At 40.0% G+C, this 14,998-nt stretch overlaps 1 protein-coding gene across 1 annotated transcript in view; it reads right to left on the bottom strand.

Annotated features, from left to right (window-relative positions):
* The window catches only part of reep3b (receptor accessory protein 3b), a 28,423-nt gene extending 19,193 nt beyond the window's left edge, over positions 1–9,230 (bottom strand). The window contains exon 1 of the mRNA XM_061094830.1: positions 8,916–9,230. Coding sequence (XP_060950813.1) covers positions 8,916–8,947 — 32 coding nt within the window. The 5' untranslated portion in view covers positions 8,948–9,230. The remainder of the gene's footprint in view (positions 1–8,915) is intronic.
* Between the last annotated feature and the right edge of the window lie 5,768 nt (positions 9,231–14,998).

Raw genomic sequence — 14,998 nt, 5'->3', positions numbered from 1 at the left:
CAGTCACATCAGTTTTTACACTGAAAACAAAGTGGCTGTTCTGTATAATGCTAAGTATAAACAGAGGCTTGAAGACGAAATTGTGATTTTCCAGTTAAAAGCCATTATCTGTTTGTACAATCTGGAGACTTATTTATATCCTGCAATGACCGGGTGTTTGGTTCTGACCCAGAGACTGAAAACCACTGGAACACAAGACGGTGACTCAATGTTTCCTCTGTAATCTTCTGCAGCGGCCGCAGTGGCTGGGGGTAATGTGGGGTTTGACTCCATGCCTGCTCCACTGCAGGTTTCAACACGACCTTAGTGATCTGAAGTCTTGTTTCTTTTGCACCCCGATACACAATGTTTGCTACATACACATAAATATTGTTTGAATTTGATTGTGTTTAGGCAGCAGTGTTTCTGTACTGCTACTACTACACATTCATTAATTGGAAACAGAAAGGAAACAGAAAGCTTTACATACTGTGAATCTGTAAGTGGACAGCTATCATGCTCCTCTCCTGTGGAATCATCTCCCAGTTTTTAACCTCTCTATGATTAAGAGTTAAATTAAAACCTACCTTTTTGATAAAGCTTGTAGTTAGAGCTGGCTCAGGTCTACCTTAGTCTAGCTCTTAATTATGTTGCTATCGGCTTCACATATCATTGCTTTTGTTTGTATTTGCGCCTGCATTTACTGTTTTTTAAAAACATGTCATATGTTGCACAGAGCGTGTGTGTGTGTGTGTGTGCAGGATGGTATTTCTAATTAGCTTCAATGTGATTAGCTGTCCTAGGAATCTGGATTTCCCAAAATGCAAGAGGGTCCCCAATAGGGCTGGGCGATTTTTCGATCCCGATTCGGGGTTGCGATAAAATTTTGATCGATTTCGATTATCTCCTCGTGACATGTATTCGATCTCACGTGGCAAAAGTAAGCGCAACAACAGTGTGGGAGTCTGCCGGCTGCCGTCTGCAGTTAGGACACGACACGCCCACTTCCCATCGTGAGAGCTGCTGCAGTTGCGAGAGAGAGAACAAGAGAGAACGAAGTTGGGAAAAGGAGAAAAAATGAGTGAAACTGAAGTCGGGGACAGCGAAAATAATGCCGAATGTGAGAGCGACATCACTACATCCCCCGAAACCGAAGACATTGTCGAAAAAAAGCGTAACGCAACGTCAGTTGTGTGGACCTGGTTTGGATACGGCTAAAAGGACGAGGAGCAGACGAAGCCGGTCTGCAAAATATGCCGGCGCTCGGTACCAGCCAGGACGGGAAACACCACAAACCTTTTCAATCACCTGAGACGGCACCATCCCAGTGATTAAACAGAGAGTTCGACACCAAACAAAGAGACAGGCAAGACCACTACGTCTCCCGTTAGCATCGCTAACGTTAGCGATGCTATGTTAGCAAAACAACAGTCCATCAAGTCGTGTTTTGCAGCCATTGCCCCATATGAAAACAATCGAAGCGGGGAAAAAATATAACGAGCGCTATTACTTATTGCTTAGCTACAGATATGATGCCCCTGAGCACAGTGGAGAGGGATGGCTTCAGGAAACTGATCAAAAACTACATATCGTGATAAGAATCGAGATCGATCAATATGGAAAAACATATCGTGATAACATTTTTTCCCATATAGCCCAGCCCTAGTCCCCAACAAACAAAACAACCCATGAGAGAGTAAGACAAGAGAAGCCAGCACTATGGTAGGAATAAGATCCATGTACATTTTACTAGCCATCATATACCTAGCTGAAATAGTGAGCTGGCCACAAGAAAAACAAAACAATGAGCTCTGTAGAGCTGAGGAGAACAACTTATTCAATCATCACTCTTTATGGTTTCACCAATATGAGTGGCATCTTTCAAATTATATGGAGGGTTTTGATCCGTTGTGAAATTCCAAATATAAAAATGAAATGCCCTTAAAGGGGCAACAGTCGAATAGCTTTGCAGTGCTGGAGAATGGTTTGGCTGCTTACATTAATATTCTGCTATAGGGGAGAACATGCTCTGGCTTGTTATTACTTTAACCAATATAGGATTTGGGAAGCGTCACTGTCATGCAAAGAGAACAGAGAAAAAATAGTAAGACCTATGTCAACTGTTGATTACTTTATGATTCAAGTTTTCATCAAATACTGCCATTTTCGGGACATACATTGCAGGTCAGAGGTTGCTCTCATAGTTTCCCAATTGCATTGATTTTGTTCCATTTGTCAGTTATGCAATTAATCATACATCTGACCGCTAGCTGGCCAGTCAGGTTGGTGACATCTTCCAAGCGAACTGTGTGTCCATATGCATCTGCCTCTTTTTAATGGAGGTTTTGGTACTCAGAATGGCAAATATGAACACGACAGCCCATTTCTCCCTTGGTAGCATTTTTAGCAAAGAAACTTCAACTTGTTCTTCTTTGACAATGATCTGAGCACTCCGCAGCCAGAGACTGAGAAAAACATGCAGTGTGAGCAGTCACGTCATGGCTAGACGATTGGTCCGTATAGTGCAAGCAAATAAATCTTTGGCTTTCCAACTCAGATTATTTACTTGTACAGTGCGAGGTGGAATTCAGCAATAACATTTCTAAAATGGCACAGAATATGCCCATTTTAAGACAGAGACAGAATCTAGACTCTACATTCAGACTCTATGACTGCCTAATTTGACACAAAATACAAAAATATTAGATATATTCTGCACAAGGTATAACTATAACGTTCTAGCTTCAGCCCATATAATTTTGGTTGCCACACATTTTACAAATCTGAAGGGACCTTGATATACCAAGAACGTTGAAAAGGATGCACTGATACCCTGGTTTTGGGTCATTTGCTTGACCTGTTGCGGGAACCCTGCAGGGAGGAATGAGGCACCGTGTTTGGAAATTTAATGGATGTACTCAGAGGAGCATGGAATCCTTCAGCTAAAGTTTAACTATAAAGGTCTAGTGGTAAGACAATTTCTTATAACAGCAATGAATCAGAAACACTGTATACAGTCTTGTATACAGACATACTCCCTCAGACCAGGGCCCTGAGTAGCAGGCAAGTCGCCAACAACCACAGAGGTTTATTTCCCTGCTGTTGCTATAGAAACAGCAACGCTGCCACTGCTCAAAGACCCTCTCCTTGTGTTTACATTTCCTTGTCACACTGTACTTGCAATTAATTTGCTTTTTTCTTAGAAATGTAGGGTAAACCTGAAAGTTTGTAAATTAAGCCCTTTCCTGTCTTTTAGTAGCATGAGGTAACAGTACATGTTTGTATTCATGAGGTGAGCACTTCTTGTAGGATAATTTGTTGGTCAGGAAACAGTGAATGGGTCTGAATGTTTCGTCTTGTACAGCTTTGCAATCAAGAACAGCAAGACCAAGCCTCAAGTGGACAGGACTTTCTACTGACAGTCATATCAGTGGATACAGATGTCAAAGTACTGGGTCCTCATAAAACTACAAAATCCTATGGGGGAGAATCCTGACAAGTAATTTGGTGGATTACGTCGTTTGGATACATTTAGCTGTTTGGACAGGAAAGGATTACTTCTGCTGTGATTGAACATTGCTAAATGTCACTCTCAGAAACTATTCATGCAAGTGCATATTCCTGGAGTGAAGAGGATCTTTATGGTGGTATGTCATGAATAGATAGCATTGTGTATTATTTGGAAGCCAAATTGGTATGTAATTTCATTATAATATTTCTTTCTGTATTTTATTACTTTCCTCTGTGTTTGTCTATCTTGTATCATGCATAAATAGCTGATAGTGGTGTGTTATATATTAAGATAACATATAACTTTTGGGGGGGGGACAAAATGCCACTCACTAAATAGTTATTCGAAAATATATATTCTCTTGTTGACAGAATAATGTCTAAAAGGTCTTTTCACAGTGTCGACGATTGTTTTCTGAAAGAGATGATCGCTGTAGTCTAACGTTACATTGAATCAATTTAAGTCATAGCAGATGTGGCTGGAGCGCAACCAGCCAGTGCTCCCTCTTCTCACAGAACAGCTGACCGGTGGAGGCTGCACAGTCATCGCCACTATCGCCAATAATGGTAGTTAGCGTGGAAGTCGGCCAAACCAATGAATTAGTGGACCGCTACTGGAAATAGCGTTATGGTATCTTTAAGACACGTGGTGAGTGAGAGCAAAGTTGAACTAATAGTCCGTTAAGATATCTGATGGGGATTTAGCACCCGTTACACTCATCTGCTGTAGGAAGTCGCGCTCGCACAAGATACCGGAAGATGTTGTTCTCATAATGCGCGGGACTAGAACGATTATTCATTAGGCTTGGATTTTTATTCGAATGAATTCTTAATGACGAATAATCGTTCATCGATTATTCATGACCAACCCTAGTGTTCACTGATTATTTCACTCATGTCAAAAACCCTAATGGAGATTTATGGAGAGTCTTTAAAGAATACATGTTTTCATACTGTCATTATGGGTTATTGGTTGTCGATGGATAGAGTGGTAATCAATTTTGAATTAAATCTAAAAAACAATCAAATGTATAAAGAAAAGCACAAGATAGGTGATTGTGCATTTGTTATATATAGGCTACTATATATAAAGAATTGTATATTTGTTCTGCCACAGTTTCATAATAAATATGAATTTATTACACTAAGACGTAAGTTAATGTTTTGTGCCATTGCTTCCGTGTAGAACTCTCTCTCTCTCAATACAAACACTCGTCTGTCACAGTCAAACTGACAATCCACAGTACCGAGAGAAATCCTTCTGTGTCAATGGGCAGGTAAAACATCCATCAAGATTTTAGAGTACCTGGCAGGCAAACAGAGTTCCACAATTTCAGTTAGAGCACTTTAACAGTGTTCATTCACACAACAGTATACAGTATAGAATAAACTTCTCAAAAGACAACCATCATATAAACACCAGCCTTGATCTGCAAGAGTTAACTATGTGTGTATGTTGTTCCCCTCCATCTTCCCACGACGATCAGCTCCAAAAGTTAATAATCTGGAGATACCCTCCCAAGAAATGAGTCTGGTTAAAATTCATCATTGTGTTTTTGAGCTACGTTGTAACTTCTGTAAAAGGGTCTAATTTGTTGTGCAGTCACTGTAGCTTCCTGGTTATTTGGTGCTGGAAAGGTATATTGCTACATTACTCTGACCTTCCAGCTACTGTACAGGAGATTCCTTTATATTATTCAAGGTCTTAAATGTACATCTATTTCTTTCTGACTCACTTAGAGCCAGCAGGGACATTCTCTCCATAAAACAAAACACAAAAAGTTGGACGTGCAAAGAAATGTTCTTGAAACAATTTGTTGAAAAGCAGGGCCCCCTCTTCATTTCCCTTCTCTCCCTCCTCATTCTCCTTCTTCTCATTTCAACACATTCTCCCCCACTCTCTTTGCCTGCAGCTGAGAAAATAGCCTGTTGCTTTTAGATGGGCCTAGACTCTGGGCTGCAGGTCAATTTCCCTGGTTTCCTGACACCGTAAACCACCAACAACCAGATGGAGGTGGGGGAGGACAGGAAGACAAGAGACAGAGAGAGACAGAGAGACAGAGAGACAGAGAGAAAGAGAGACAGAGAGACAGAGAGAGAGAGAGAGAGAGAGAGAGAGAGAGAGAGAGAGAGAGAACAAGGGCAATAAAAACAGGAGACACACCAAGAGGGAAGAGAGGAAGGGTGGAAAAAAAAAAATCAAGAGATCTCCAAGATTTAAGCTCCCACCATCTGGTTTGAGCTTAAGGAATAAGAATTTGATTACAAGTCTTTTCCCCTAAAAACACAGAGGGAGGATTGTTGAGAGAACTGCTGCTACAGCAAATGGGACTGGTTACAGTCCAGGTCTGCACCTCCCCAGAGTGTTTCCTCATAGGGAAATAAATGGCATAGATCCTTTACACAGCTCTCTGAATCTCACCACATTTAAAAACTGACTTAACACACCATTTCACAAGTTCAATCTTAACTCAAAGCCTGTCTGCAGTTCCACCAAGAGGGGGCAGACACCAGGGAGCCATGCACAACACTGTAAGTCCACTTACAGTGCTAATTTCGGGTATTTTTTATTATATTTTGGATAGTGAAAAGCAATAATCTTTACAGTTTTTAGCAGGTCTGTCAGCATTTTATCACTCCTCTTGTGTCTCACGCCAGTCTGAAGTTAACACCTTAACTGGTAGAATATTGGAGGGTATTTTGAAAACCAGCAGTGGACTGAATTAGGGCTGCACGATATATCGTATTATCTAATGACATCGCGATATCAATGTGCGTGATAGATGTATCGCAAAAGATGGCAACAATTGCGATAAATGGTGTGTCATGCGCCAAGCATTCACACATGATATATTAAAGACATTCAGATCATTGTCCGAAGATGAGAATAAGAAGAGAACAGAGAGGATAGAGAGAATTTGAAAACAGCAGAGGCCTCTACTGTGGAAACTTCTAGTGATCATGTTTGTTCCGAGTCAAATTCATCGCTATGAGCGGTTGAATATACATAAATAGTTGTGTAGCTTATTTATGATCCCGACAAAAGTAACAGCGCACACACACACTTATTGTGTGTGTGTGTGTATCTCTCTTCCTCTCCCTCAGCTGGCGTCTGACTCACTACAGTTTAAAAGTTGATTTGTGTGTTGCAAAAATATCAACACTGATCATTCATCACATAATGAGTTAAATATTTATTCAAGGCAGCGCATTCATCAGCAGCTTGCCCACTCTTTTACTCTCTTTCTCTCTCACACCCACAAACTATTTTATCGGACACATGTGTAAGCTCAGGCTGTGTAAAAATATCAGCATTTGTAAATGTAGGAAATGTATGTAGAGCTGCAGGAAATGGCGGTGCGCTCGGTTTGGTTTGACGCAATTGGCGCAGCTTAAATGACAGAGACACAAGAGAGGATGTAAATTACTGACAGAGCTGCTAAAAACTGTAAAATAAAAACTTTTCATGGCCCAAACATGAATGAAAAGACCCCAAATTAACACTGTACGAGGACATAGTGTAGCTATGCATGGCTCCCTGGTGTCTGCCCCAGACTTGGTGGCGTTGCGGTCGGGCTATGCGCCTTTTCCGGCCATGAAACTGTCCGTGGGTTCCGCGTCCGTAGCCAGGGAATGGTAATGTTTATTTATCGCAAGTCATATCGTCATCGCTATACTAAACAACGTTATCACATATCTTTCTACTATCGCGCAGCCCTGGACTGAATCAATGGTTAATGGACCGTCTACTGAATACAAAACAACATTAACAAACTGAGGCATTTTGATTTGCAAATACATAACACACCTGACATAATATTTACCTTCCACATTTCATACAAGTACAAAAAAGTGCCCGAAATATACAAAAAATGTATCTTGGATGTAGGAAAATCTATTTACCTCAGGGCTTTTGTACAAGGTTCCTTTTGATTGTGAAGGATTACTGTATCTCTGGTCATTTTCTAATCGACTCATTTTGAAAAGAGTTAGATTGCACTGGATATGTTAAAGTTGTTGCATATTTCCAGACTTAACTGTTAAAATCATTTGGATGAAATCCTATTTGAAAACAGTTTGTAGGTTTGACTAAAAGGCTCATTCTTGGTCTGGGCTAACACTAGACTCAGATGCTTTTGTTAAAACTGACCAAAGAAAGACAAAAAATAACATGGGCTTTTTACCTTAAGAGGAAATCTAAAAAGCTGACAAAATTAACATGACATAAAAATTGATACTGGCAGCAATATCCCTCTCATTCATTTATCTCATTTCACTTGCAATCAAATATCTTGGTGGGTACCACCTAAAAGACTTAAACCCATATAGACTAATAAAAAACATATTGCAGATTTGACATGGGTAAATTCATTTAAGTTCACTTGAATAACAAGGTAAAAGCTGACAACGTACTGAAAAGCAGCTAAACAGGATTATCTGCTAATTTTATTATGCAAAATATGGAAATAAGAGGCAGAGGGAGTGTATACAAAGTTATGGACAGGCTATGAGGTGAAGAAAGCGGAGGCACGATACTCTACCTGACCTGTATTTCCAGACCCAGGTCTCAACCTAACAGTGATTAACCTTACAGGGATCCATGACCAATGTTTTTTTCAAAAGAATGTGCTCAGTATCCACAACACAGATTGAAACGGAGAGTCATAATTTCTCCACCACTCCCTCCTGCCTTTCCATCACATTCCTATCCTCCATTACACCTCCAGCAGAAGTTGAGTAAGTACTGTTCCTGGATGTGTACAGACTTAAAAAGACAGGGGACATGAAAGAGAGGTATTAGAAAAGCATGCTGCCTAGTCACATCTACGTTACCTAGGGGAAACTAATCCCGAATCTGACTTCTGCTTTAAACTCAGATTCAGTGGCCTGTCCTTGGCCTGGACGCGGACCCAGGATAATCTCTCTTCCTGTGTTCTAACAATGTCAGGGTTGTCAGGTTATTTTGGGCAGGGCTGAGATCTATATATTCAAGATGGCAGCTGTACCTGACACTCCTTGGCAGATTGAACATGTACAGACATGTCCACCTCACGATAAGTTCTACATTGTTACATCTGACTCACCAGCAGCAGCCACGGTCATGATTCATACTGTAAACAAGTCTGTTGGCTTTAGACACCATAGCTAATGACCGACCACAAGGCCGCACTAGCCACATACAACTACTCAGACCACTAATCAGAGATGTCTGATAACAATTTGTTAACAGAAAGAATACATGTCCCTGTTGACAGAGTTTCCGCACTAATCTAGAAAATGTAAGGACCGAGGCCATAACTTCTTCAAAGGACGGCAACAGTTAGCCAGGCAAGCTAACAAAGCTAAACCCCTCCTTTTCTTTTCTCCACAAGGTAAACTTGCCATTCTAATTGACTTTCACTAATGTTCGTAGAGTTTTTACTTACACAACGCTTCTCGAAATGATCCAGGACACCATGTTTTCTGTCTCTGTAGCTTCGGGCTATGCCAACGGAAGAAGAGCGTCCCGGTGACAGCGTTAATGGCCGAGTCGCTGTGAACTTCTTCAGCCCAAACTTCGATGGGCGAGCCTGAGACGAGCTGGTTATCTCACCGGTCACCAGCCAACCCGCATGTCTCCCTGTTGTGACTTCGTAGCCACAGCTAAGAGAAGCAATTTGTCCGATATGATTCCCGTTGTTTAGAAGCAGTCACTCGTTTCTCAGGGTTTCCTCCTTCCCTCACTGTCTCGCTCTCCAGCTTCTGGCACAGAGTGACGTTCATGTAGTCAGTGTCGTCACAGGAAGAGAACAATCTGACGAAGCTCCTATTGGCCAGATCGGTCTGTTTACAACTGACAATAACTGTCATTGGCCAGCCACGTTTACCCATGTGACTTCTGGGTCTGATGAAGTCGGTGGGATTTTAAACTCAGCGACCTGTATGCTGATTGGCTCTTGGTCGAATCGTGGCGATATGTAGCCAACGGGTGAGAGCGGCAGTGATCGGTGGATTTTCCAACGTTGTTGTTGGGGAAGCAGATCTTCTACTGTTTAATAAATGGAAGGTGACCTTGTTTCAAATTCCAGTGCCCGCAGTAAGGGCGGATTGATTCTTCGACAAGAATGTCCTCTGGACGCCAAAAGAGAAAACGCACGCCACTGTGTGTTTTTATTTAATTTTATTACAATTTCTAAAGGAAGTTTACATAAACATCTGGATGGTGGACCAAAGGACGGCTCATAGGGTTGGACAGTGATATAATACATTCATAAATAATTGGCCCAAAGACAGCTTCTCATTAAGTCAAATGCAGGTCACATTTTCTTGCTGCTAAACAGAAAAAGACTTCATCCCTGAAATTAAATTGTTACAAAATCCTACTCACATATTCTACCATCACTGACATTAACTCATCAATTATTCTCATCAAGTCTTTGCTGCTTCCTTAATCTCTATCACACGTTTTCTTATATATAGATACTCCATTGACACACTTTTCCTTTATGTTTCTTATAATCAATGTTGTAAATACTGTTATCTGTAGATGTTCTCAGTTACACGTGGCATCGATTGCACTTCTGTCTGTCCTGGGATAGGGATCCCTCACATGTGGGTCTCTTTAAAGGTTCTACGATTTTCTTACCCTGTTAATTGGGTTTTGTTGGTAGTTTTACCTTACTCTTGTTCGGGGTTAAGGGCAGAGGATGTCACACATTGTTAAAGCCCTGTGAGACGGTATGGTTTATACAAATACAATTGAATTGATGATTGATTCGAGAGCCAATTGGAATGAGAAAACATAATACAGATGTACATTGCACGCTGGGGTCCTTCCCAGTTTGTCATAGAGTGTAAATTGTAGCCATCTTAAAAATGCAAATCAATCAATCACAGCTTCATTAGCGCTTGGAAACAATTTTCTAAGATACTTAACAAATATGTATTATGATACATTTTACCCAGAGTTACACCTGAACTATAGCTTTTCTATACACTCATATATACTCTGAGGAATCTTAGTAAGTAGCTAAGATACTGCATATAACCCTCTAACTCAGGACCTGAGCTTGAGGAAGACATTTTACTACTATATCTACATTTTATATATATATTATTATGACCTCAAATGCAATGTTGAGGAATGAATTATGGTTATCATTATGTCTTTAAAGCATGGCAATTTTCTAAATGCTGAAACTTATTTCATACTAACCAGTGCTCTTAACTAATGAGTTTTCCACTCAGTCAGCTAGCTAATGTGATAGAAAATCTGGGAGGGGCTTAACCTATGTAAGCCTTAGCTTGAATTTTGTGTCAGCCATGTTTCTCACAGTGCTCATAAGCTCATGTTCATCTGCCTCAGTTTTATTTTTTTTCAGTGGTGCTTGGATCTCTGCATGTGTGTATGTTTGCAAGCTTACTTTGGAAAACACAACCAACTGAATACCTGAAACACAAATGTTGTGGACTGCTTTTGTCTTGCTCATTACGTAATATACACCAGTCTCAAGGATGTAATCATATTCATTACAGTTTTCCATACATAGCACTTGGCAGACACAAACCCCATCTGTGTGCCTTGACAGGCCTGCCTCTTTGTTTGTGCATGTGCATCTGTGTGTGTAGATAATGATATCTGAGCATAGAAATGTGTGGGAACTTATAAATATGCAGCTATGAGCTTTTGACTTTATATATTTGGATAAATGCATATTTGTGATCACATATAGATATACTGTATGCGTATTTTGTATGTATGCATGAGTATGTGTGTGTGTGTGTGTTTGTGTGTGTGTGTGTGTGTGTGTGTGTGTGTGTGTGTGTGTGTGTGTGTGTGTGTGTGTGTGTGTGTGTGTGTGTGTGTGTGTGTGTGTGTGTGTGTGTGTGTGTGTGTGTGGAGCAGGAGGGGGGGTTGGATTCATGGCTACTTGTTATTCATGAAGGCGGATGTCGCGGTGTGCAGCAGTGTGAGGTAGATTCCCTCTGGAGCCTCTCTGGTCACACAGCCTGTCTTGGACAGCATCAGAGGATCACAGCTGAACAGAAAATACCTCCATACCAAGCTTGAGTATGAGGGGTCCACCGACAACCTCACAATACAATATAATGTCACACACAGATACAAAATCAAGTCAAGAACATACACAATTGAGCAAAGATAATGAGCAAATATATACTTTTTTTTTTAAATGCCAAAAGTTGAAAACCAAGTTGTATTAGGTCTATCATCATTGCTGCAAAACAGACAGATCAAATTTTCCTTTATATACATACAATGACAGTGATTACACCAATATTCTGATAATAACCCAACTAAGACAAAAGTGTGAATGATACAAGGCCATGAAGACATTACCATAACCTGAATAAGGTCATACTCCTCTAATGAGCAATAATCCCATCAAGACGTGGAGTACTCCCACCATGGTCACATGATGTGGACATGTATACATCTCAATTGCATTATAAGGGAGTTTTGCGTATTACAGTATTTTTTGACAGAGTAAAATTACTGCTTGACCACACATGCCCTGGGTGTAAACCAGATGGAAAAATAGTTGTACCTAGGATAGAAAAACAGCCAAAACTTTAGCATAGTGCATTATTTTCAGTTTTGGTGTTCATAATGACTCATTATCAGGCTATGCTCTGTAACTTTTAAACAGGAATATGATTAGAATGTTATATTAATAACTCATGTAAGGACCAAAATAATGTCTTATTCTCAATAAGGTAAATAGTCAGAATGTTGGTGTCCATGTTAATGTAGGCGGTGTGAATTTAACAACCCATTCAATAACATAATAGTTACTACTACCTTTTTGAAAACTAGGACCTAGGACGCATTTGTCATTTGAGGACAATTGATGCTGTTCGCCATATTTTCCTGTAAGATTCATATTGGCCATTTTGTGAATTCTGGGAATGCCAATTCTAATACGGTAGGAATCTGTACTTGGTCATTTTTTCCCACTTGCTTACTTCGAACCAGTTATTACTAAAAGATGGTTCCATTACATTTCATCCACAAGCTGAAAAACATAAAATATCCACCACTTGAAGTGCCCTTATTTTGTTTTGTTTTCCTTTAGTGTATCATAACTTTTAAGTGCATTTAGGTTCTACTAAGTTACAAAATTACAAAGTCCACGCACAGAAAAATCTGCTGTAGAGCCTTAAATTACTAATTTGCACGTGTCTACACCAACAAGTAACATGTAAGATGCCACATGGCCACCTACCGGCTACTGTGGCTTGAATTGGAGCAGCACATCTGTTACCGTGGCTACAGCTGCGTGTACAGCTGAGAGGGATGCCTATAGGTAAGCAGCACGACATTTTAGACATACACTCAGTGGTTGACCAATCACAAAGGAGGGTCCCAGCTGAGCTGAAATAGGGCATTTTAGAAAGAGTGTGAAAAGAGGTGCTGCAGCAAATAAAATATTCACAGCCTTTATTTGTCTTTTTTATTTTCCCGAAAAACATTGTTATCATTGTAGTAATATAATATTCTGTTCATCAAAAGAAGTCAGTCCAATCTGACCTTGAGCCCTGTCACCTTTATTGTCATACAGTCAGACTGAGGGAGGAGCTTTAGGATTTGTTCTCAGATGAGCTGTGGATGCTGCTTGTATTAAGTGTGAAATGTTTATCTCACACTGCTTTTACAAAAGTGGCCACCAGACCATTTTCTTCAGTTGTGGTTTATTCTCCAAGAACAGCCATTGCACTGACACAGACATTAACTGGTACACTTTCTTCACATGTGTTTTTACTTTGGCAATGAGTCATTGTCTCAGTATGTGCCACCAGGGTGAATTTCTATATATTATGAGTTTGCATCGTCCTTATTATTATTATTCAAAGAGACTAAGAATTTGATTTACATTCAGTCCGATCACATCTTTAGGAAGACAGAGTTTTCTTAGATGATACACTTGCATACCAGTACACATTGTTCCCCCTAAAACCTCAAACCGTCCTCTTTACATGTCTGCATGTGTACAGTCTACTCTAAACAAACAAGATACAGTGCAGTCACCAGTGTATAATTGTAGTGTTAATAGGGGAAGTTTTGAAATTAAGATGGAGCTCTTTAGCTTTTTCGCAATGTTACAATAAAGTATAGTTGTAACATTGTTGTAAGATATTCCTAACACTTACTAAAACCACAGGATCTGCTTTTTCTACCCTTGGTCAATAAACACCATGTATGTAAATAAGATAAGAAATATGTTTGTCTCACTTCTTCATACTTACCGCAGTGCTTTTCCTTTCAGTTGTTCCATTTTCTTATTCCACTACTATGACAAACCTCTTCTCTACTTTTTTTTCTTTTTCTTCTTCCTCTTCTTTGTGCCTCTTTCCTCTTTTCACTATTGTGTCCTTGGTGTGGCTATTTTCTCAGCATCTTTCCCGTTTTCTCTTATTGTTTCTCCTCTCCTGTTCCTCCGCTTCTCTGGCACTGTCATTCCATTTCTGTGTTTTACCCTCCTCCTCTCTTGTATCCTACCCCGGAGGTCGCTCCAGGCTGATTGCTTTCTACATGCTTCACACACAACCCTCTATACTGTCCTTAAGATCCCCTCTGAACACACCCGCATGCGCACACAAGTACACGACTGTGCAGTCTTTCGCAGAGCCAAACACACACACAAACACACACACACACACAAACACACACACACACACACACACACACACACACACACACACACACACACACACACACACACACACACACACACACACACACCTTCTTTCTCCTGTTCTCCTTCAGTTCTTCAGCCACAGTCTCTTGTTCAGTGATTCTCTCTTGGTCTTGCTCCTTTAGAGCCCAGGAGGCCAGAGGGAAGACAATGCAAATGAGTAAATCCGCACCAAAAGAAAGAAAGACAAACATGTCAGTGGCAATTAAAATTCCGAATGAAATAATCCATAATTTAAATCGTGAATGAAGTTATGAATGACTACACATGGAAGTACCTCTGCTGGTGGTCTGGTGGGTTTTGAAATTCCACTAAGGTTTTTAAAAGCCTATCAGACAGCTGTTAATAGTTTGATCTAATATTCTTCCATTCCATGCAGTCACTGGCTTCCATACATTTCAGTAAAAAATGTAAATGTATCAGCAGACTTCCCTGTTGGATGTTTGTAATCCAACACAGTGAACATCTAGTCTGCAGGCATTGTTTTGGTCATCATTTGGTTATCATAACACCCTAATACCTGTAGTAATAGACTTTTATACACACACGTTTGTAATGGACACAAATGTTTGTCATACATTTTAGTCATACATATGATCATGTGTGTGTGGTTATATTTTGCAGACCAATATAAAATTGAATAAATCTTTGGGCAGTTAGCCATTTTAACAGGTTTGTAATACCGCCTTGATTACAATGGTCATCATTATGTAAATAATTAATTTCTATAATACTATTAATAATAATTGTTCGTCTTCTTCTCTTTATTGTTATTGTTATTATAATTATTATAATTTTAATTATTACAATAATAA

The sequence above is a fragment of the Limanda limanda genome, chromosome 21, assembly GCF_963576545.1.
Source record: "Limanda limanda chromosome 21, fLimLim1.1, whole genome shotgun sequence".
Lineage (NCBI taxonomy): Eukaryota > Metazoa > Chordata > Actinopteri > Pleuronectiformes > Pleuronectidae > Limanda > Limanda limanda.
The sequence above is the reverse complement of the archived record's forward strand: the minus strand, read 5'-3'. Positions and strand labels throughout refer to the sequence as shown.